This window comes from Lagopus muta, chromosome 1 (genome assembly GCF_023343835.1).
Source record: "Lagopus muta isolate bLagMut1 chromosome 1, bLagMut1 primary, whole genome shotgun sequence".
Taxonomy (NCBI): domain Eukaryota; kingdom Metazoa; phylum Chordata; class Aves; order Galliformes; family Phasianidae; genus Lagopus; species Lagopus muta.
In genome coordinates, this window is record NC_064433.1 from 194,419,007 (window position 1) to 194,440,490 (window position 21,484).

At 64.1% G+C, this 21,484-nt stretch overlaps 3 protein-coding genes across 5 annotated transcripts; 1 reads left to right on the forward strand and 2 right to left on the reverse strand.

Moving 5' to 3' along the window:
• Positions 1-1,224: 1,224 nt before the first annotated feature.
• Positions 1,225-4,307, reverse strand: LOC125695771 (FH2 domain-containing protein 1-like). The gene is made up of 9 exons (XM_048950683.1): positions 3,961-4,307; positions 3,632-3,734; positions 3,476-3,561; positions 3,297-3,397; positions 3,157-3,227; positions 2,982-3,089; positions 2,170-2,246; positions 1,830-2,103; positions 1,225-1,758 (listed from the first exon to the last, which is right to left on the reverse strand). Exons 3-9 carry the CDS (start codon positions 3,499-3,501, stop codon positions 1,375-1,377), a joined length of 1,041 nt encoding a protein of 346 aa, XP_048806640.1. The 5' UTR covers positions 3,502-3,561; positions 3,632-3,734; positions 3,961-4,307; the 3' UTR covers positions 1,225-1,374.
• Positions 4,308-5,703: 1,396 nt separating this feature from the next.
• On the reverse strand, positions 5,704-11,701 carry ARFIP2 (ADP ribosylation factor interacting protein 2). 3 transcript variants are annotated; one of them, XM_048950632.1, is made up of 9 exons: positions 11,588-11,701; positions 10,910-11,017; positions 10,717-10,825; positions 9,436-9,546; positions 8,558-8,673; positions 8,194-8,415; positions 7,730-7,887; positions 7,468-7,642; positions 5,704-7,181 (listed from the first exon to the last, which is right to left on the reverse strand). In XM_048950632.1, exons 2-9 carry the CDS (start codon positions 11,006-11,008, stop codon positions 7,026-7,028), a joined length of 1,146 nt encoding a protein of 381 aa, XP_048806589.1. In that variant the 5' UTR covers positions 11,009-11,017; positions 11,588-11,701; the 3' UTR covers positions 5,704-7,025. The 3 variants fall into 3 exon arrangements, with proteins under 3 accessions (XP_048806589.1, XP_048806597.1, XP_048806606.1); XM_048950640.1 differs by lacking the exon at positions 9,436-9,546; XM_048950649.1 differs by lacking the exon at positions 10,910-11,017 and having other exon boundaries at positions 11,588-11,682.
• TIMM10B (translocase of inner mitochondrial membrane 10B) lies at positions 11,026-12,709 on the forward strand. The gene is made up of 4 exons (XM_048967929.1): positions 11,026-11,318; positions 11,475-11,835; positions 11,946-12,041; positions 12,118-12,709. Exons 1-4 carry the CDS (start codon positions 11,026-11,028, stop codon positions 12,322-12,324), a joined length of 957 nt encoding a protein of 318 aa, XP_048823886.1. The 3' UTR covers positions 12,325-12,709.
• The last annotated feature ends 8,775 nt before the right edge of the window (positions 12,710-21,484 follow it).

Below are 21,484 nucleotides of genomic sequence, written 5' to 3' on the forward strand. Positions count from 1 at the left end.
GACAAATCTGCGGGGAACGGAGAGCGGGGAATGGCGATTCCTTGATTTGGGCACTTCGTCCCGCAGTCCTCACCCCAAGGCACGGTGCTACGGACAGCTGGGCAGACGGCGAATCGGCTGCGGCTGGGGGGGCTCCGCATGGCGGCTCGGAGCTGAGCCCTGCCTGGAGCTGAGTGGCAGTGCAGCACCACGGGGCTCTGCCCTGGGCCCTCTGCTGCCCAACATCTGCTCTGTGCGCACGGGGCACCGCCAGGAGCAAGCGATGGATCGGCCCTGCTCTGCTCCGCGCCTGCCGAACCGCGTCTGGACGCTGCTGCCGGTTCGGGGAAACGCGGGCGCAGGAAAAGACTTGGCCCAGCGCCCCAGGTTCCAGGCGGGCCCTGGGGACGGAGTTCCGGATCCGAATACCGGGAAGCACTTCTGCACACTGACGGGGCACAGAACGTCCGCTGCTGCCCACGGGCTGCGGAGTTTCCCCCCACGGAGATCTCCCAAAGCTGCCGGGACACGGAGCCGGCACCGCTCTGGGTGTCCCTGCCGGAGCAGCGCCGGGCCTGAAGCCCTGAGAGATCCCTGCCAGCTCCACCAGCTGGGAACCCTGCAAGGAGGGAGCTGCAGAGGGACCGGAGCTCGCTCAGCCTGCGGGAGAGCTTCGACCCAGCGGCGACCCATGGGAGGTTATGCGCAGCCAGAGCCGGGCTCTGCCCTGTGCTTCACAGCAGAACCAGAATCCACAGGCAGAGCTGGGAGCGCAGGGTTCAGGCTCCATCCGGGGAAAGGCTTTCCCCACACCCAGTGCAGGGGTGTTCAATACAGATTTGGGTCACTGCTGGGTGTGCAGCCTGGTCTGACCCCACAGCTGACCCCACTGTGGATCTCTCAGGGTCTAACAGCCCCCCACATCCTGCCCAGCCCCCCACCCCGTCCAGACCCCTCTGTCCCGCTCCCTTCACCTCCGGTGCGGTAGAGCTCAGGCCGACCCCCGCGGCCCGCACTCAGTGCCACTTTGCAGCCTGGCAGGAGAGAAGCAAAGGGACTGGGGGGAAGGGGGGGTGTTGTTCCATCCCGTCCCGGCACCGCGCGGGGACAACAAAGAGCGCAGTGATGGGCACACAGCTGTGCTACGGAGGTGGGGGGAGCGGGAGGGGGGCACGGGGAACATTGCGGGCAGCGGGTTCGGGTGGGTGGGGGCGGTGGAAGCAGCTGCGCAGTCAGCAGCCCGAAATTCCGCACCCCCACACCTCACCCCGCACGCCGCCCTTGGCGTTCCGCGCTGCACATCCCACAGCCCGCAGCCCGGGGAGGGCAGGAGGAATTCCAAAGCATTTATTATCGTCACACAGAAGCACAGGGAAAGATAAAACCCGCCGACTCTCAGCTGGGGGGGGCTCCGCGCTCCGCCCCGCCCGCCAGGCGCCGCAAAAAGCCGAACAGCGCCGGGCCGCCCGACGGCGCGGGGGCAGCGCGGCGGGATCCCCATCGAGAGAACAGCGCGGAGAGCCGGGAGGGGGGCGGGAGGGCGGAGGGAGGCGGGTCGGAGGGGAAACTCTCGGGCCGCGGGGGTTCGGGGCCGCCCCGCAGCTCGGGCAGCGCCGGGGCCGTGTTCCGCCGGAGCAGCGCCGGAGCGGCGCGGAGGGGTCGGGCGGATCCGTCGAGCTCCGCGTCTCGCAACGAGCACGTGGCGACGGAACGCCGTTTGTCCCGCTGCAGTTCGAGCTGCTGCCGCCGGCGCTGCGACTGCTCCCGGGCGCTGTTCTCCTGCGTGGAGACGGCGTGAGGGCGGAGCGGGGCGGCCAGAGGCGGCGTGAAGGCGGGGCGGGCCGTATTACCTGCACGGCGCTCAGGAAGCGGCCCGCGAAGCCGTGCAGCACCGCACACAGCTCTCGCAGCGCGCCCGGCGCCGCCTCCTCGCAGTAGAAGTCGAGCGCCGCCGCCGCCGCTCCGCACATCCGATCCCTCTCCGCCCGCACCGCTCGCAGCTCCGCCTCCGCCGCCCGCACGAACGGCCGCAGCCCCGCACACAGCGCCGCTCCCGCACCCCGCGCCTCCGCCACGCGCGCCGACAGCCGCCGCAGCTCCGCCTCCACCTCCGCCTCTTCGATCCTACGGGAGCGCCGCGCTCAGCTCCGGGACGGCCCCGCCGGGCCCCGCGCGTGTCCGCGGCGTTACCCGCACCGCGAGGCCGGGCCCACGTGCGGCAGTTTGCTCGGGAAGTCCAACAGGCGTCGGTCCGTCCGTGCCGCCTCCTGCAGGGAGCGACAGGGATGTGACACGGACACGACAGGGGCACGACAGGGAACCACCACGATAAGGATGCAATAGGAGCATAAGACGGACATGTGCGACGGGGACACGATAAGCGCGTGGCGGGGACACGGCAGGAGAGCGACAGCGGCGCCGAGGCGTCCCCTGGGGCTGGCGGGGCCGCGGCCCCGAGGGCAGAGCACGGCACGGCACCGCACGGCAAGTTGCGGCACTGCCAGTCCGCGGGGTCGGCGCAGAGCAGCGCGCACTGCACGTCTCGAAGCACCGCGAAGACGGGGCGGGCGGGACCCAGCCGTGACACCGGGCTGAGCGCTTCCGTCTGAAGAACAAAGCTGGGGGGGTCCGGAGGTTGCGCGGGGCCCCCCGTGCCGACGATGGGGGAGCGACTGCCCCAAGCGGGCGGAACGGGGCGGTGGAGGGGGGGTGGGAGAAAGGCAGCTGAGCGGGGCGGACCGCGCTCCGTGCGGGGGATGCGGCGTGGGAGCGACCTTGGGCCGGGCCGGGGAGGAGCGGCATCCCACGGACGGGCGCTCAGCAAAACTCGAGCGAAAGACGGAGCCGGAGGGCTGAGCGAGTGGAGCTGCGGGATCCCCCCACGCAGCCGGTCCGGAGCGGCCCCGCGGGTGCGGAGCGGGATTCCCGCATCACGGAGCGACCCCGCACGACGACCCCTTTCCTCCCTACCCCCGCTACTACCCGTTCCCGCGGGCGCTCACCATGGCCACGAAGTGCAGGAGGTCCACGCCCGGCACGTTGGCCCTGGTGTCGGGCAGCCTCCGCAGCGAGGCCAAGCGAAACCCGGCGGCGCTGCCCGCGTAGCCGCCCTGGGGCAGGACGCGAGGTCACGGCGGCCGCGGGGCCGCGGGGTGGGGGCGGGCGGGGGCCGCTCACCGCGTTCAGGTGGTTCCCCGCGCTCAGGACGAGATGCAGAACCGCGTGCAGCTCCTCGCACCGCATCACCTCTGCGGGGGGCGGGCGGTGAGCGCGATGGGGACGCGGCCCTCCCCCCCCGACCGCAGCCGCACGCTCACCCTCGGCGGCGTCGGTCAGGATTTGGATGGAGGCGCGGAGCGCGCTGAGCCGCGGGGAGAATTCCTCCTGCAGCACCATCAGCTCCAGGCGCTGCGCGTAGCTGCGAGCGGGAGGTCGGGGTGGTGCGGCGAGCAGGACGGTGCCCCCCGGCCCCTCGTGCAGCCCCCCCGGCTCCCACCTGGGCACCTCCAGCAGCAGCAGCATGAAGAGCTCGGGCTCGGGCAGCTGCTGAGGGCAGCCAGAGAAACCGCGCAGCCGGGACACCTGCGAGGGGGGGCGGAGGAGCCGGCAGTCAGAGGGGGCCGCCGGGGGTCCCCCCCTCCCCGAGGCTCACCTCCACGGGGCCGGGCAGCAGCCGGGACAGCTCCAGCAGCAGCTCCGCGCCGTACGGCGCCCCGACGCCCTCCTCGACGTCCCGAACGATCTGCCGCACCGGGCTGGAACAGCGGGTCAGCACCTCTCAAGGGGCACGGAACCCCTCCCAGAAGCGGCGATTCTCTTCGAGGGGACGGGACCCCCCGAGGAGCACGGACGTTCTCGAAGGGATGGAGCCCCCCGCCGCGCGCCCCGTTCTCGGGCACGGTCCCGTTCCGTGTCCCCGGGACGGGACCGGGGGACTCCGAAACCCCCTGGGGGTCGGCGGGTGCCCACAGCCCCGCTCACCGCTTGAGCTGCTTCAGGAGGACGCCGAGGGCGATGCTCCGCTTGGGCTCCAGCAGCGCTGCCTGCGGGTGCGGCGCGGTCAGAGCGCGGGGCGCAGCAACGGAGACGCGGCGGTCCGGCCGCCTCTCACCACGGGCGGCGGGCGCTGCCCCGGGGACGCTCCGCGGGGCTCCCGGAACAGCGACCGCAGTCGGGGGAGGTCCAGAACCGGCGGGGGGGTTCGCGGCGCCCACACCGAGCGGCGGCCCCCGCACCCGCGCCGCGGACAGCGGCTCCCAGTGCAGCGCCCGCAGCCGCTCGCCCCGCACGGCTGCTGGGGGGGAGGGCAGCGCCGGGGGGGGCGGCGGCGGCGGCGGCGGCGCGGGGCTGCGCTGGGAGTCCATGGCTGGGCCGGGGGGGGGGCTGAGCGCGGCCGCCCCGCTCCTCTTACGGGCTCGAACGGCTCCGCCCCGCCTCGGCTCCGCCCCGGGAGGATCCGGCGCCGGCGGGGCAGAATCACGGAGTGGTTTGGGTGGAAGGGAGCTCAAGGATCACGAAGCTCCAATCCCCCACCAATGCAGGGCCACCAACCTCCCCAGTTCACAGCAGCCCAGGCTGCCCAGGGCCCCATCCAACCTGGCCTTGAACACCTCCAGGGATGGACGGGGCATCACAGCCTCTCTGGGCAGCTGTTCCAGCACCTCACCACTCTCTCTCTAAACAACTTCCCCCTGACATCCAACCTCCAGCTGCCCTCCCTCAACTCCAAACCATTTCCCCTTGTCCTGCTGCCATCTCCCCTTTCACAGAGCTGACTCCCCTCCTGTCTGCAGGCTCCCTTTAGGCACTGCAGGCTGCACTGAGGTCACCCCGCAGCTTCTCTTCTCCATGCTGAACAAGCCCAGCTCCCTCAGCCTGTCTTTGCAGGGAGGTGCTGCAGCCCTCTGCTCATCTTTGTGGCTCCTCTCCAACAGCTCCCTGTCTTTCTTGTGCTGGGGGCTCCAGCCCTGGACGCAGTGCTGCAGATGGAGCCTCACGAGGGCAGAGCAGAGGGGGGACGATCACCTCCCTGTCCCTGCTGGCCGCCCCCTGCTGATGGAGCCCAGGATCTCGTTTTCCGGGCTGCAGTAGGGCGGTGCGGTACGGCTCAGGGGGCCGCAATTCGAGCTCGTTCCGGGGCAAAAGCCCGACCCCCGGCACCGCTCCTGCCGGCCGCACCAGAAGGGGCCACGAAGGACTTCGGCGCAAGGCTGGATGCCCCGCGCCCTCTCCTGCTCACAGCCTCCCAGCCGTGCCCTCACTGCTCTCCCCGTCCTGTCCCGAGATGCATTTTCTTCCTTGCGCTCCTCCTATCCGGCCTCGGGCGCTGCCACGTGGCGAGGCAGCAGCTGATTGCGTTCAACCTGGTGCCAGACTCTGCGCTGGAGATGATTAACACAATAATTTGTCCCCCTCTCTTCTGGTCCCCCTCATCCACGGCGCTCTGGCCAGAGGAGGCGGCCCCCCCCAGTGCTTACAGGGCTCCAGCCCGCCACAGCACCCACAACCAAGGCAGCAAGCCTGGTGTGGGCTGGGGAGCATGGGGAGCCCTGATGCTGTGCCCCACAAGGGTCCCAGTTCGAGCCCCACAGAGGGATCAGTGGGGCAGGAGCTGCAGCCTGCAGCAGAACCAGCGACAGGCCTCCAGCAGCCACTGGCATCCAGGAACCCCCCCTACCCAGGTCTGGCTGTGCTGTGCACTGAGGGAACCACACCACATTATTCTGATCCACGCTATTTTATTCTGATCTGTACTGTTTTATTCTGATCCATATTGTTTTATTCCGGAGTCTTACAGAAGTGGGGAGGGAAGAAGAGGGTCAGACCTTCACCAGGAAACGGGGAGGAGGGCGTCAGATCCAGACATTAAATTACCAGGAATTAAATTAGCAAGAAAAACAAACCGTCTTGTCTCAGGAGAAAGTGCCCAAGTGCTGCACATGGCCAGGGCTAGAAGCAACACTCAGCTGGAGCAGGATGAGCTCCCCCACCCCGGGACAGCAGGCAGAGCCCCGGCGTCGCAATGCAGAGGCGCAGCCGCACCGCACACGGACCGGCGGCGTCCTGGGATGCGGCCACCTTTGGTCCTTGGTTTGAGTCCCCGCCCCCCCTCGGGGTGCCTGTGGGGCTCAGGGAGTGGGGCTGCCCACCTGCCTCCAGTGGGTTGGGAGCGCAGCCCCCCGGAGAAAGCGGCCTTCAGCCCAAGGGCCGTGGCCAAACCCTCCTGCGTCCACCCGTGGGAGCTGGCGAAGCCCTGGCCAGGGGTTGGGTGCTGAGGCCTGGGGACGGCCAGGCGCTGCCAGCCCATCGCTGAGAGGAGTGTAGTGTGGGGGTAGGGGGACCGGCCAGGCTGGGGGAGTGCAAGAGCAGCTGCCTGGGAGCACCAGGGCTCAGCCGGAGGGGACAGGGCGGGCCTAGGGCTAGGAGCAGACAGGAGCCCCAGGACGGGACCCCGTCCACCCCTCTCAGGGTTCAGGAGGGGACCTGGGGGTCCCAGCACCACCCCTCTGCAGCTTCGTCTTCATTTCAAAATAAACATTTTTTTTGCTGGGGGGTGGTGCCACCTCCTGCCCAGCCCCGCAAAGCCCGGCTCAGAGCAGCGGGGAAGGCAGCTGGGACACGTGGAGCCACACGACCTCCTGCACCACGGGGAGACGGTGGGAGGCCGTAGCACATCCCTGTCCCACAACGGTGCCTGGTGGGGTCTGAGCAGCCCAGCCTGGGGAGGGAAGCGTCTGGCCCTGCGGAGTCCTGGGAAGGCACCCACCATCCCACCGAGGGGTCTGCGCTGGGAGGGAGAGCAGGGCTGGGCAGGATGGGACTGCCGGGCCGGGGGAGCTCCCAGGCAGGGGAATGGGCCCGCTCAGAGCTCCACCTGCCCCTAGCCAGGTCCCTGCCCCCTTGGTGCCCCCTGCTGCAGCAGGGCCGAGGTGCATCCCCAGCTCACCGCTCGTGACTGCGGGCTGGCCCTGCGCCTGCGCTCAGAGGTCCCAGTTACGGTCCATGGCTTCCCCGGCTGGGGCACGAGGTGGGGCAGGCTGGGGGGCTCACTGCTCCTCCAGCCAGGAGGGCTTCTCAGCACCAGGGGTCTTCAGCTTGATGTTGAACTGCTTGAGAGTCTGCTCCAACTGCTGCTGGTTCCCAGCGAAGTAGGCAGAGATGGCGTTGTGAAAGAGCAGGAGCTGCTTGTGCATCACCTTGATCTGGGGAGAGCAGGAGTCAGCACGCAGCCACCCAGTCCCACTGCCCAGCACCTCGGGACGGCAGGAACGGGCCGGGACAAGGTCTGCCCAGCTCAGAGCTGCAGCAGCCAGCTGGGAGGCGGTCACCCACCACAGGCAGAAGGCAGGAGCATGGGTGCCCACCCACCCTTTGCCCTCACAGCTCCCTGGAAACGCACTGAGCAGCAAGGCTGCGCAGCCCACAAGGCAGGCCCAGGGACACACGCGCACAGCAGAGCCCCGTCCCGTGCCCTGCGGCCTTCCCCACCTTGTTCTCCTCCAAGAACTTGAGCTTGATGGCCACGTCGGCGCGCAGCTTTTCGTACTTGTCCTTGTGGCTCTGGAACTGGCTCTGGGCTGCGTCCAGCCGGCACAGGGTGCTGGCATCCCGGGGGCCCATGCTCAGCTCCTCCAGGTCCGTGCGGTACGCGTCGTACTCCAGCCTGCGCAGGAACCCCGGCAGTCACAAAGCGACAGAGCGGCGCCCCCAGCACCCGCAGCCAGGCCTGCAGGCCACACTGCTGTCCTACCTGGCTGTCTCGTACTGCTTAACTGTCATGAGCGTGTCCTCCATGGTCTTGTTTACCAGCGTGTTGATACTGGACACAAAGAAGTTAACAGCTCCCAGTAGCGTTTCCCCATTCTTGCAAAGCAGTTTCTGTGTTTCTGCATTGTAACCGAACTCCTCCTGGTGCGGGGAGGAAGGTGGGTGAGGAGCTGGGCAGCCCGCGATGCCCCCGCCCTCCTACTGCCTATTGCCTTGCCCCAGCTGTGCCAGGAAGAGCCAGCAGTGAAAGCCCCCCACCTCTCCCCAGCCCCACACCGGCCACAAAGCACGTCTGCCCTCAGCCTCCTCCCGCCTTCCCTCACATGCCCAGGGGTGCCGACCCACGGTGCTGCCCAGGCTGTGCTGCAGAGACCCCGGGGTCAATTTGGTTCTCCTTCCCCGGCACGGCACAGACAAGGCACGCGCCACAGCCCCCCCCCAGGATACCTGCAGCTCAGGAGACTTCTGGCTGAGGTCCGCAAAGGCATCCCCCAGAGCGTGCTGCGTCTGCACCAGGCTGTAGAAGTGGTTGGTGAGAGCCCGCGCCAGCTGCAGCACGCACTCGTACTTGCGCTTGGTTTCGCGGAGCAGCTCGATCTGCGTCTCCAGCTCCAGGTCCACCGTGCGGGAGCCCCGGCCGAACCTCTCAGAGAGCAGCTGCTTGGTGCACTGCAGGCAGAGCGGCGGTCAGGCCCCGCTCCCTGCCCGGCCCCAGGGCTGCACTGGCACCCAGATGCACCCTCTGTGTGTCGCAGCTCCCTCAGCCCCCGCGCAGCTCTGCGCCCCACTGAGCAGCCAGGCTGCGACGCACCTTGTATGTGTTGATGCCCCACTTCTTGACAATGTCAAACTTCTCCACGGCGATCCCACGGACAACCTCCTCTCCTCCGACCGGTGGGCCGGGGTGAGGCTGATGAAGCCCAGAGCCTGGAACACAGCACACCGATGAGACTCAGCACGGGGCCTGCACACAGGCTGGGCCGCCCGCCCCACATCGCAGTGCCCTCACGGCCAGTGCCCTCAGGGCCAGGGCCTGACACAGCGTGAGCAAAGCGGGCTCCTGCTGCAAATCCACCCTGGGCAGCCCCTCGTGATGCGGGCAAGCGGCGCCTCCCCGCCAGTCAGCACTGCTACCAGGCTCAACGGAGCCCTCGGTGTTGCGATTTGTCATCTGCCTGCAGCAAGCAGGACTTGGCCTCTCGCAGAGGAGAACCTGGTCCCCAAAACCTGTCTAGACATTGATAACCAAGGCCCCGGTGCTGACAGCAGTGGCTGCTGCCTTTGTGGCAGGTGCTGCCCCCCCATCTGCTTGCGGAGCTGCTGGCAGGGACGGCCCTGCATGCCTGGCCTTGGTGCTCCCGTGCTGGCAGTGCTCCTCGTGCTCCTGAGCACGGTACGGCTGGGGGAGAGGCCAGGCAGGCACACGGTGCATCCCACAGCCAGGCACAGCTCAGCCTCATCGCCTGGTGCTCTGTGGTTTGGAAGCGCCGTGCGCGACCCCAGCGCAAGGGCTGAGAGCGGCCACAGCTGCCGGGGGAGGCACACATCGGGCTGCCCTCCACCACAGCGGGGCAGAAGCCGACCCTGAGAAACACAGCACACATCGGGTGCCTTAAGCTGGGGCCAAAGGCCCGAGCCTGAGACAGGAGGGCTGAAAGGCTGCGTGGTACCACGGGGCAGCTGCAGTACCTGCTGAAGCACCGGCCTGGCTGGCCATCCTGCTGGCGGCAGATGCACTGGGGGAGATGGATGGTCCTCGGGGTGAGTGAGATTGGACAAGACAGCCTGGAAATGGAGGGGCTGGCAGGAGGTGAGCAGGGAGGGAAGAGGTGGGGCGGTGTGAAAGGCACAAGGGCAGGAACAACCGGGTCACAGGATGAGCGTGCAGGAAGGATGGCAGCAGGGGAGCAGACGAAAGAGTGATGTGAAATCAGTAGGCACAGATGGCAGCTGGACAGACAGCATCGCAGCAGAGGCACCCAGGCTCCTCTCCTGCTTCCTCCCCGTCCCCAGACCAGCGTCAAGATGCCACCAGGCTGAGAGCTGGGCCAGGCCAGGGCTGACAGACACAGGGAACCACCGCACCATGTTCCCCCCACCACAGCAAGGCTATCAGCAAAAGCCCATCTCCCCTCAGCCTGTGTCGATTCACCTGTTCAGCCTGGCACAGCACAGAAGGGCCATGGTGAAACAGCTGTTTGCAGCAGATGGGCCAAACTGGCCAAGAGCTGGGACAGAAACTTGTGTGAAATGGGAACAGGGTGAGAGTGACGGATGGGGCAGAGCTGCTTTGGCTGAGCTCACTGTGGCTCCAGGTGTGAAGCACCAGCAGCTCCCCACAAGCCCGTAGATACCATCCCTGCAGCATGGAGCATTTACAGCCAGGCTCAGAAGTGCCTGAGGCTCCCAGGCTGGCAGCAACAGCAAAAATGGGGCATTAAGGCAGAGTCTGGGGCTCAGCACCCCTCTGCCCTGTCCCCCTCTGCCTGAAAGGTGTCTCTTGGGCACAGTCACCACAGCTCAGCCACTGCTGTGCATCTTCAGGGCTCCTCCCCAGCACCAGAAGGATGCCCAACAGCTGAGCCCATGCATCACAGACCAGGGCCTCAGGAAAGCAGAGCAGCTCCCTCAGCAGAAGCCCTGCATCTACACAAGAGCCAGAAACCTCCACAGCTGCCTGTAAGTCTAGGGCACGTGTAGGGTAGGGGGTGCAGCTGGGTGGAAGTCACAGCCCCACACCAGCAGCTGGGTGGCAGCAGTGCTGTGCACTGGGGCTGTGAGGAGGCTGTGACTCAGGACAGCCTCAGCTGGGAGCAGAAACACTGCGACTGGTCCTGTCCAGGGGTGCAGCAGGGTGGCCTGTGCTGTGCTCTGCTCCTCGCCCCCGGCACCGAGCCCTTCCCTAAGCCCTCCACCAGGCCACCCAGGCTCACACCTCTCACAGCCTTGTCCCCGTAGAAGCTGTCGTACCTTTGATGGTGCTGGTGGGGATGATGCCCTCAGCGGTGCCCCCATAGCCGCCAGACACGATGCTGGTTTCGTTGAGGTTGGGCCCTGACACCATCACTTGCTGCAGGTCCTGGGGGAGCAGAGCAGAGAGTTGAGGCATAGGGACAGGCACCCGCTCCCTGGCAATGATGCGAGCCCCAGCCCAGCCCCACACCTGCTCCAGGCCATCGTCCTCAGGCAGGCTGCCTGCATCCCCGTTGCTGCTGATGGGGATCTCCATGGTGGCAGCTTTGCTCATGATCCCATCCGACATTGTCAGGGCCTGCAGGGATGCAGAGGCTGTGCACGGGGCCGGGCCGCTCCGTGCCTCCTCGTCCTGCCGAGGGAGGGCCGCGCACCCTACAGTTCCTGGCGCGGGGCCCGGAGCCGGAGCCAGGAGCCACGTCCGCAGTGCGAGGCAGGGCCGCGGCCGGACCGGTCAGACCGGATTCCAAGCATCAGTGCACGCTCTGGGCCGGCCCCGAGCGCCGTTACCTCGAGCTGAGCCCGCGGCCCGAGGCCAGCACGAAGGAAGCTCCGGGCCCCTTCCAGGGCTCACAGCCGCCGCTCGGACCCCAACCGAGGCACGACTCCGGGGAGGAGGAAGAGGAGCAAGAGCAGGAGGAGGAGGAGGCGGCGGCCGGCGGCGACCCGAGCATCCACGGCTGCCAACACCAGGCAGCACCGGATCGGGGCCCGGAGCCGCAGGGCCAGGTTTCTCACAGCGCAGCCTCTGGCAGGGCCGGCTCCGTTCGGCGGCCCCGGGACTCCCAGGCCGGCGCCTCCCGGGACCCGGCGCGGCCGCCCGCAGCCCCGGCCTTTACCCCGGCCCTCCCGACCCGGCCTCGCCCACCTGCACCGCCCCGGCCCCGCTGGGCCCCCCCGACCCGGAGGCTCCGCTGCCCCGATTCGTTTCGGCCCGGACGCGCCGGAAGCAGCGTCAGGATCGCGCGGGGGGCGCCGGGAGACGGAACCGGAGGTGACGTCAGATTTGGCGCCCCGGGCGGAAGTGCCGCGGGGTGCGTGCGCGTCTTTCTCGGAAGTGCGGCGCGGCGCGGCATGGAGGCAGCGGCGGCTGAGCAGCAACAGCAACTCCGCAGCGTGAGGGCGGGGCGGGATGGCGCTGGGTGGGGGCGGGCGGCTCGGCCCGGCTGGGCTCAGCTCGGCTCGGCCGTGCGGGCCCTGTGACTGTGCGGGCCGCTGTTTTGCAGCTGCGGGACTTCCTGTTGGTGTACAACCGCATGACCGAGCTCTGCTTCCGCCGCTGCGTCTCCGATCTCGGTTACCGGCTGCTGTCGCGGCGTGAGGTGAGCGGGGCCCGGCCGGGGGGTGGCACCGTGCGGCAGGGTTGTGCTGAGCCGTGCTGAGCCGCTCCGCCCGCAGGAGCGATGCCTGGACGGCTGCGCCGGGAAACTGATCCGTGCCAACCACCGCCTGATGGGCGCCTACGTGGCCCTCATGCCCAGCATCGTGCAGCGCCGCGCCGCCCGCCTGGAGGACGGCACAGAGCGGACGGCACCGGACGGAGCCGAAACGCCCGCGGCCCACGCGGCTCCTGACAGCTCTCCCGCGGGGCCCTCAGGCACGTAGCGGAGCCGCGGGTCCGGTGTGCCTCCGTGGCTGTGAGGTGGGTGCGGAACGGCCCGGCACGGCTGCCAGCGGCACGGCCGGCCCCGTAATGGCAGCCTCGGTGTGGAGCGGCAGAACTGCTGAGCACCGCGGCCGGACCGCGCAGAGCCCGGTTCTCCTCTGCGTCTGCACCAGCAGCCAGGCCTGCCCACCCCGGTGGCCTCAGCCAGCAGCAGTCTGCCAGTGCTGTGGGTAGAAAGAAGGGAATCAGTAGCAGCTGCTGCTCTGGCCAGGAGCTCCCGGCTGAATTCTCTATTGCTCCAGCGCCGGGCTCTCACTCTCCAGAACTGAGCCTTTTGTATCTGTAGGACATCATTTCATGGGGCTAATAAAACATTTCATGAGTGTTGTGCTGTTAGCGTGGCATGGAGGCACACAGACATTGCTCCACAAGTACCCCTGCACAGTGCATCCTGCTGGGGCAAGGGCGCCTTCCCCTGAGCAAGGGCTCACATTGCTCCACTGCTCCTTCTAGGAACCCTTCCTTACTCTGTGTCCTTGCTGCATCAGAACAGGCTGCAGGCTCCCATCCCTGCAGGCATTCAAGGCCAGGCTGGATGTGGCTCTGGGCAGCCTGGGCTGCTGGTTGGCGACCTGCACACAGCAGGGGTTGGAGCTGGATGAGCGCTGTGCTCCTTTGCAGCCCAGGCCATTCTAGGATTCTATGATATGATCCTGTGATCAGGATGCTCTGTTCTCTAGCTTCCTCCTGATGTGTTTAATTGGCGCTTTGAAGCACAGACAAATGCACACAGATGTAAGGTCTTTAACTGTCAGTAATCAAGACGAATTGGAATTCACTTCTTAAGCTATGGGAAAAAAACAAAAATCTGGTTAAAATTGCAGCCCCCTAAGATTTTTTTCTACTCTGTGGGCAAGGTATGGATTGGATATGTTCTCTAGCGAGTGCATTAGCTGCCAGGGGGAGCACCAAGCTGCACCACCCACCAAGGTGGGCTCCTGCTGCACCCTGCTGCACCATCTCTGCTCTCCTCTCACAGCATCCCAGGCACGGCCCCACTTCGGGATTTTCTCCTCTCACAGGAAGCAGCCTGTGGCCACAGACCCAGCTGTGCACAGGGAGCCAAGGCCGTGGCTGCCGGCTGCGTGCAGATAGCAGCTGTGTGGGAGGAGGGCTGGGAGCTGTGTGAGCAGAGCCAGCTGTGAGCAGTGCCAGCTGTGTGAGGTGCCCACAGCACTGCAGTTGGTCGGTGCTTGAAGGTGGGGATCTGAACAACCCAAATTTGGGAAGCAAAGGCAGGCATAGAAGTGAAGGAGCTGGGCCGTGCCGATGGCTACACAGGACAGCGGTGCACCGGGCCTCTTGAGGAGCCCTGGGTGTACAGGGAGGGATGCTGCCCTGCACTGTCTGGGCTGTGCTGGGCTGCTGGAGGCAGTGTTACTGCACGGCAGATTCCCTTTGCTCAGCCCCAGCTACGGTGTGCGTCACTGCACATGGGGAAAGCCTTTCCTTTGGGTCTACCCTTGTGATGGAAAGGCTTCCTTTGGGTCTAGCAGCAATTTTCCACGTTCAGCACTATGTGATGTACAACCACAGCCTATTTGTGTCAGTGGAGAGCTGCACCCTCCTGTCCTGGCGCAGTGCAATGTGACACAGTGAAGTCTGACATGGCACTGCACAGCACAGCACTGCACAGCACAGCACTGCACAGCAAAGCACTGCACAGCACTGCACAGCTCTGCATTTAACTGAATAGCACGTCTTGCCCCATCTGCAGAGCTGTTGCCTGGTGTTGGCTGAGGCTGCTGTGTCGTGCTGTGCTCTGCCAAGGGACTCTGCTGCCTGTGACTCATCTGTGCTGACTGCCAGCCCCCAGCCCCTGGCCTGGCCCCCGTCCCAGCTGTGTTCCCTTATCCAGCCCATACTGCACCAGTCTGGCTGACATACGCTGGGACTGGAAAAAGCATTGCCAGAATGAACGTACATCAAACCTGCTGTGCTCGCTGCTGCTCCCCCTAAACACACTGCAGTGTGCACTTCAGCCACGGTGTCTTTGTACTCAGTGGGCTCTGCTGCATCCTTCTTCCATTAATTTATAGATTTGCTTTTTGAACAACGCTGTACCTGCAGTCAGTTGTCGCATCCATAGCTGCACTTAGCGTGAAAACTGCTCTGCCCTCTGCCTGTGCTGCTGAGACTTCCTGCAGCCTTCAGCCCTGAGAGAACAGACAGCGGACTCTTCCCCACCCTGTGGCTTTGGGGACCTCTTTGATTTGTGCAGCCTCAAATAAATGGGTCTCCTCCCTCTGCAGGCTGCTGCTCAGACCGTTCTGATGTTCTGTGCCTCTGCCATCTCCTGGAAGCTTTTCCCCCAGAGGGTGGTGAGGCAGTGGCACAGGTTGCCCAAGGAGGCTGTGGATGCCCCATCCCTGCAGGCATTCAAGGCCAGGCTGGATGTGGCTCTGGGCAGCCTGGGCTGCTGGTTGGCGACCTGCACACAGCAAGGGGTTGAAATTAGATGATCGTTGTGCTGCTTTGCAACCCATGATTCCCCCGTGCAGAGCCAAATTCACACTGCTGGGCTGTGCCCTGTGGCACCACTCTGCTCTGCTCCTGCCCTGCCCACAGTTACAGCTGCGATGTGACCTGGAAGGGAAGCAGACACCTCCTCATTCCTTTTGGATGTCAGGTCCTTGGGATCTCCACTGCTTGGATAGCAGGACTGCTGTAAATGCAGAGGCCCATGGGCTGAGATAAGGGCAGTTTGCACACGAGCAGAAGCTGTGTGTGAGTGAACAGAACGAGGAGCTGCTCGGCCCATCCCTCGCACAGCAGCGGCTGCCACACAGGAGGCGCCGTGGGGACAAATGCCAACCCTCTCCATGTCCTGTTGGCTCTTATTGCTGGAGCTCAGCGTAAGCACGTCTCAGAGCGTTACCAGCATTACTCACAGCCTGCCCCAAAACGCAGCACTGTGCCTCCAGCTGGGAGGAAAACCGCAGCCAAAAGCAGGAAACCCACGGTGCACCACCTGCATCCCCCAGTGCCACGTGCACACAGCCCCCAAATGCCCCCAGGGATGGAGGCCCCACCGCTGCAGGCTGCCCCTATGCTGACAACCTTCTCCTTAAAGAAACTCCTCCCCGTGGTTGATGAAAGCATCCGCAGCACAGCCTGGGCTGAGTAGCTGTATATGTAGGAATCAAATCCCTGCTCCTGGATTCTTCAGACAAGTGATCGGCTCCACAGCCTCACCCAGACCTCAGAGCTGTGCCAACCGTGTGTGTTGATGCACCGCTGCATACAGGGGATCCCCTCATGCTTCTCTGGAGCAGCTGGGTGCTGTGCTGAGCCGTGCTGGGTGCTGCAGAGCCCAGGTGCACGGTGCACAGTGTGCACGCTGTCGTTTCGGTGCCATCTGCTCATTATTTCACACGTGGGGGCTTCTTCCCCACTTTCGTGGCATTGCTTTCCATTTCCTCTGGGCAGCCTGCTCTGCTGGTTGGTGACCCCGCACACAGCAGGGGGTCGATACTGGATGAGCATCGCGCTCCTTTGCAACCCAGGCCACGCTGTGATTCTATGATTCCGCACCTCCGGGCGCTGCCTGCAGCCGGGCGGCTCTGCTGGGTGCGGGACAGCCGGGCTCCGAGTGCTCCGGACGGCGGCGGAGCTCCGTATGCACGTGGAGCGCAGCGCGGACATTCGCTCACGTTTGCCAGGTGGCACCGCGGCCAAAAATGGAAGCAGACCCCGCTCCTCCATCCGTAGAGCGGCGTTCCTCGCAGCACCGGCAGAGCTCGCTCTGGTGTCGCGATGAGGCTCCGAGGAAGCTGTGAGGGCGCTCCGGGCAGCCGGGAGCCGAGCGCCGGGCCAGGAATGCGCGGCTCCGCACGGCGCTGCCCTTCGCCTTCCGTCTGCGAATCCCTTTGCCTCTCCCGCAGCCCCGCTCGGGGTCACCCGCTCAGAACAGCTTTCAGCTGCCCGTTTCGCCGCTTTCTGTCCTTCGTTCTCTCCTCGTTCTCCTTTGCTCTCCCGCAGCCCTGCTGATCCCGAGCCGCGCGCTCGGGGCTGCGATGCCGTGAAGGGCCGCTCGGTGCGCGGGCACGGCGCGTGGGTTTGCAGGTTCCGGCAGATGGGACACAGAGGGTTTTTCTCTCTGGCTGCGAATCGCCACCATTGAGGCGGATTTGTGCGCAGCGTGGAAGCCGAGCCGGCGCGGGACATCGCTGCGGACATCGCTGCGTGCCGGGCGCTCCTGCGGGCTCCGCAGGGGAAATGAGTGCCGCGAACACACGGGGTGTGCGGGATGGATGGCGAGGGCAGAGGGGGGTTGGCTTCAACGGGACCCCGCCGTGAGGAATCCGATGCAGGGAACCCATGGCAAAGGTCCCGCTGTGCTGGTCGGCAGCCTGGGGGCGCAGGCACAGCGCACAGCCCAGCCGGGGCAGTGCATGGACGTGGGCTGATGTGAAGCCAGTGTGTTTGAATTCTATATGCAGAGGCTGGAACCAGCTGGAAAGGAGAACATAAAAATAAAGGGACGTAAACTCACAGTGTTTGACGTCAGCTTCCAGTTCTGGACAGGACTGAGCAAATTTGGGTGTGTGTTCTGAATCCTCGGCAATGAGGTGTTAGTTTAACTTGTTGCTCACTGCAGCACAGAGCTCTGAGCTCCCACTGAGCTGCAATGGCAGCGCTGATAAAAGCGGGGATCCGTGTCCCTCTGTCTGTCTGCACTTTAAGCAGCCATGAACACTGCACACAGCGTTCTGGGAGCAGGTTTTGGCTCCAGACCCATTGCCTCTGTGTTTACTAACACTGTGCAGACCGAGTGCAGCAACAGAACGCGGGGTTTGTTAACAGCCAGTCCTGCTGCAAAAGGCAGCGCAGAGATTTACTGCCTGCTGCTCCGCGGGAGAGCGAGCACCGATGGCTTTCAAGGCCAGCGAGGAGAGGAGGAAGCCCTGAACAGGGCAGGGGTGGAGGCCTGGGGCCGAGATGGAAACTGAACCTGATCCAACCCACTGAGGAAGGGGGGCACAGGAGAGCACGGCGGTGTTTGTCACAGTGGGGTTATGTGGTGCCGTGAGCTGGGACACTGGGGGGAGACAGGAGGTCAGAAACAGGGAGAACAGAGCAGCAGTTGTATCCCTTGGCTTGGGTAAAGGGCACAGCAGGGCAGCGCTGCGCTGGGCTCCAGCAGCAGGGCCATACAGGGCAGTGCTGGGCCATGGAGGCTCCTGCAGCAGGGCCATGCTGAGCACCACTGAGTTGGGCTCCAGCAGCCGTGAGAGCAGCACTGCTCCATAGTGGGCTTCAGCAGCAGCCTGGACCCTTGGAACACTGCAGCCTCTGGGCTGTAGAAACTATTTTCCATGGCCTTTCTCAAGGGCTCCACGAGGTCCAACAAAACCATTTTCTTTCTTTCTTTCTTTCTTTCTATTCTATCAATACCTCCTGCTCCCATCCAGTACCGGTGCCCACGGATCCCACCAGCCCACAGCATGGAGATTGCAGGAGCATCGCTGTGCCTGCCCTGGGTGCACGCCTGGCATAGAAACATAAGGCTGCTCACAGCATCACAGAATGGCATGGGCTGGAAGGGACCTCAAGGATGATGAAGCCCCAACCCATCTGCTGCAGGCAGGGCCACCAACCTCCACATTTAATACCAGATCAGGGGCCAGGAGATAAAAGAGCAGTGGAGAATAACCAGAGCAGTGCTGCAGCCCCTGCTCTGAGTGAGGCTCAGAATGGCAGCAGGGCTGAGCTGGGGCACAGAACAGCTGTGACCCCAGAGCAGGCAGAGGTGCACACTTCAATCCTGCCCAGTTCCCTGCTCTGCCCACAGCTGTGTGGGCAGCACTTGCACCGATGGTCCACCCCTGAGCACAGCTTGACAAAGCAGCATTGTGCAATACGAGTTACTTGAGACTGATTTCAAAGAAATGTACTTGCTGGAATGCCACTTAACAGCCCTCTGCAGCTCTTGTCCTGCCTCACTTGCCAAGAATCTGAAGTTTCACAATAGCAGAAGCTGAAAAAATCTCCTCAGTTTCTTCATCCTGGCAATGCTCTCCCATAGAGTTTAACAAAGGCTCTGTGCAGCTGTGCCAAAGTCACCTCTTGCAATGCTGGCTGCTGATCACAGTGCTGCTGGCTGCCCCCACAGCGAGCACAAACAGCAGCTGCAGGCAGGTGGTGGCACTCAGAAGGGAGCTTTCTCTGCAGCACCTTTGGGGCTGACACCCATTGGGTTATGGCACTGCAGGGGTGATCATCTGAGGCATCATCACTTGAGACATCTGCACCGGCTGCTGCATTCATCAAGGTGTTTCTCCATGGGGATGGGAGCACACGTTACCAAACGCCTGCACAGAGCATCGCTGCCCGCTCTATGGTCACTCATGTGGATCACAGCATCACAGAACGGTTTGGGTTGAAGGGAGCTCAGGGATCACGGAGCTCCAAGCCCCCACCAATGCAGGGCCACCAACCTCCCCATCTCACAGCAGCCCAGGCTGCCCAGGGCCCCATCCAACCTGGCCTCCAACACCTCCAGGGATGGACGGGGCATCACAGCCTCTCTGTGGGCAGCTGTTCCAGCACCTCACCACTCTGAGTAAAAGAGAGAAAGTGAAGAACTTAACCAGGCACTGCTGAAGAGCATTTCCTCATTGCCTTCATAGAAAACAAAAAGGATTTGGAGCCTCTGCAGGGGCCTCTGACTGTAACATCCTCCACCCAGAGGATGGGTTTTGCCCATTAGCAATGTCACAAGAGAGGAGTCCTGCTCCTGACTCAGCTTTTAAGACAGCTCGTGTTCAGGATGAGTGCAGAGATTCTTCTCTTGAACTCTATTCCTTCACCACTGACCTTCTACAGTTGTCTCTGATCAGTTTGGAACAGCAGCCCTGGTGATTTACGTTATTTGGGCAACATAGTTTATTCTAAAGGCAAGCAGGCAGCTTTGTTTGGCTGCCGCTGCCAAATTGCTTTTGGCAACAAGCTGGGTGGGAGCAGAGTGCAGCCAGGACATCAGTGCGCGCTGCAGCCTGCACAGCGCTGGAGATCTCTGCAGCTGCTCAGTGCAGCAGGAGCTCAGGAGCAGACAGACACTGCACAGCTGGTGGCAATTGCTCAGCTGGGTGAACCCGAGATCTGCCCCATGGCTCCCATCTCACCCTGCTGCACGGCCCTGCGTGTTTCTTAGCTTCCTGCTGTTCCTTTCTGTTCTCCAGATCACAGCGTGTCTCAGTCGACCGAGGTTTGAGCTCAGCCCACCCCGCAGGAGCTGCTCACCCCTCCTGCTCTGCATCTCCCTTGGAGGCCACTTCCATACCCACAGGCTGTAAAGCAGACAGTTCTCCCAACAGAGAGCAGCTCACCTCAGGGGATGCCAACCGTCACCCAAACAGCTCTTCCTGCTTGTCTGACAGCAAAAAGCTCCACCTGCAGCGTAGTTGAGTGGAAGCCCACCTGGCATAGCACCACCCGCTGCTGGGGCTGCCCATGCCCAGTGCCAGGCTGCTGATGGGCCAGGACCTTCCTTGGGTGCTTTTTTATGGGCGTTTGCACCTCCACCTGCAGACAAACACCACCGAATGCAGCACTGTACCTGTGCCCTCAGCACGTGTCCCCAGGCAGTGCCACCGCCAGCGCTCAGCCTGCAGGAAGCTCCAACCCCAACAGGCCGTGCTGGGCAGTGCTCCCGTGTCCCTGTGAGATGCCTGGATGCACTTCGAGCTGGCTGCCCATAGCGCTGCAGGCTTGGGGATGAGTGGCTGGATGAGTGTGAAGAGGAAGGAACCTGGGGGTGTTGGTTGGTGCTTGGCTGAACACGAGCCAGCAGTGTGCCCAGGTGGCCAAGAGGGCCAGCAGCATCCTGGCCTGCATTAGAAATGGTGTGGCCAGCAGAGCAGGGAGGTGAGCATCCCCTGTACTCAGCACTGGTGAGGCTGAACCTCGAGTGCTGGGTTCAGTTTTGGGCCCCTCACTGCAGGAAAGACATTGAGGTCCTGGAGCGTGTGCAGAGAAGGGCAACGAAACTGGTGAGGGGTCTGGAGCACAGGGTTGATGAGGAGCGGCTGAGGGAGCTGGGATTGTTCAGTGTGGAGAAGAGGAGGCTCAGGGGAGACCTCAGTGCACTCTACAACTTCCTGAAGGGGGGCTGTGATGAGGAGGGGTTTGGCCTCTTGTCCCAGGCAAGGAGCAGCACACGGGGTAATGGCCGCAAGTTGTAGCAGAGGAGGTTTAGGTCGGACAGGAGGCAGAATGCTTTCTCTCAGTGGTCAGGCACTGCAGTGGCTGCACAGGGAGGTGGTGCAGTCACCATCCCTGGCAGCGCTCAAGGGGCGTCTGGATGAGGAGCTGCGAGATGTGGTTTGGTGCTGGTAATGGTGATGAGAAAACAGTGGGATGGATGATCTCACAGGCTGTTTCCAACCTTCTGATTCTATGACTCTATGTATCAGCCCTTCTGCTCGTGAGGAGCTCCTTACAGAGGTCACGTTATGGATGGAGACACAGCACAGAGCCTGGCTCAGCCACGCCTGGGCATCGCACTGCAGCTCCTGCCTGAACCCCAGCACCTCCCTTCCCCTCTGCAGGGCTGCCTCCACAGAACAAACATCCACCTGTAGGAGTTGGGTGCTGTGTGTCTGGGGAGAGGCGAGGCTGGGGAAGCGTGAGGTGCTTCGCACAGACAGACCTTTGCAGCAGAGATTAAACCATCTGCCCTCTGGAGGAGGCCAGGAAATGGGGCCATTCTGGCACTGTACCCAAGGATGAGGCAACTTTGGAGGTCCAGATGTGTACCCAGCAGCCCCAGTCCCACATCCATCCTCCTGCAGGACTCGCAGGATGTGCTGCAGGCAGCCCTGAGCCACACCATACACCCCCACCTCCCATGCTGTCACCACCTCTGGCCACCCACCATCCATGCTTGCAGCAGGTAGGAACCAGCAATGGTACCATGGCTGCAACAGGGCTGCAGAGGAACAGACAAGAGATGGAAGCCATCTCCCAGAAAGGAAGACCCAGGCCCTGACCCCAGAATCAGCTCCTGCTGGAAGCACGGATGCTGTCTGGCTCTATGCACCTGGAGCAGGGGCAGCCATCTACTCTGCCCCACCATCCCTCAGCAAGGATGCCTGC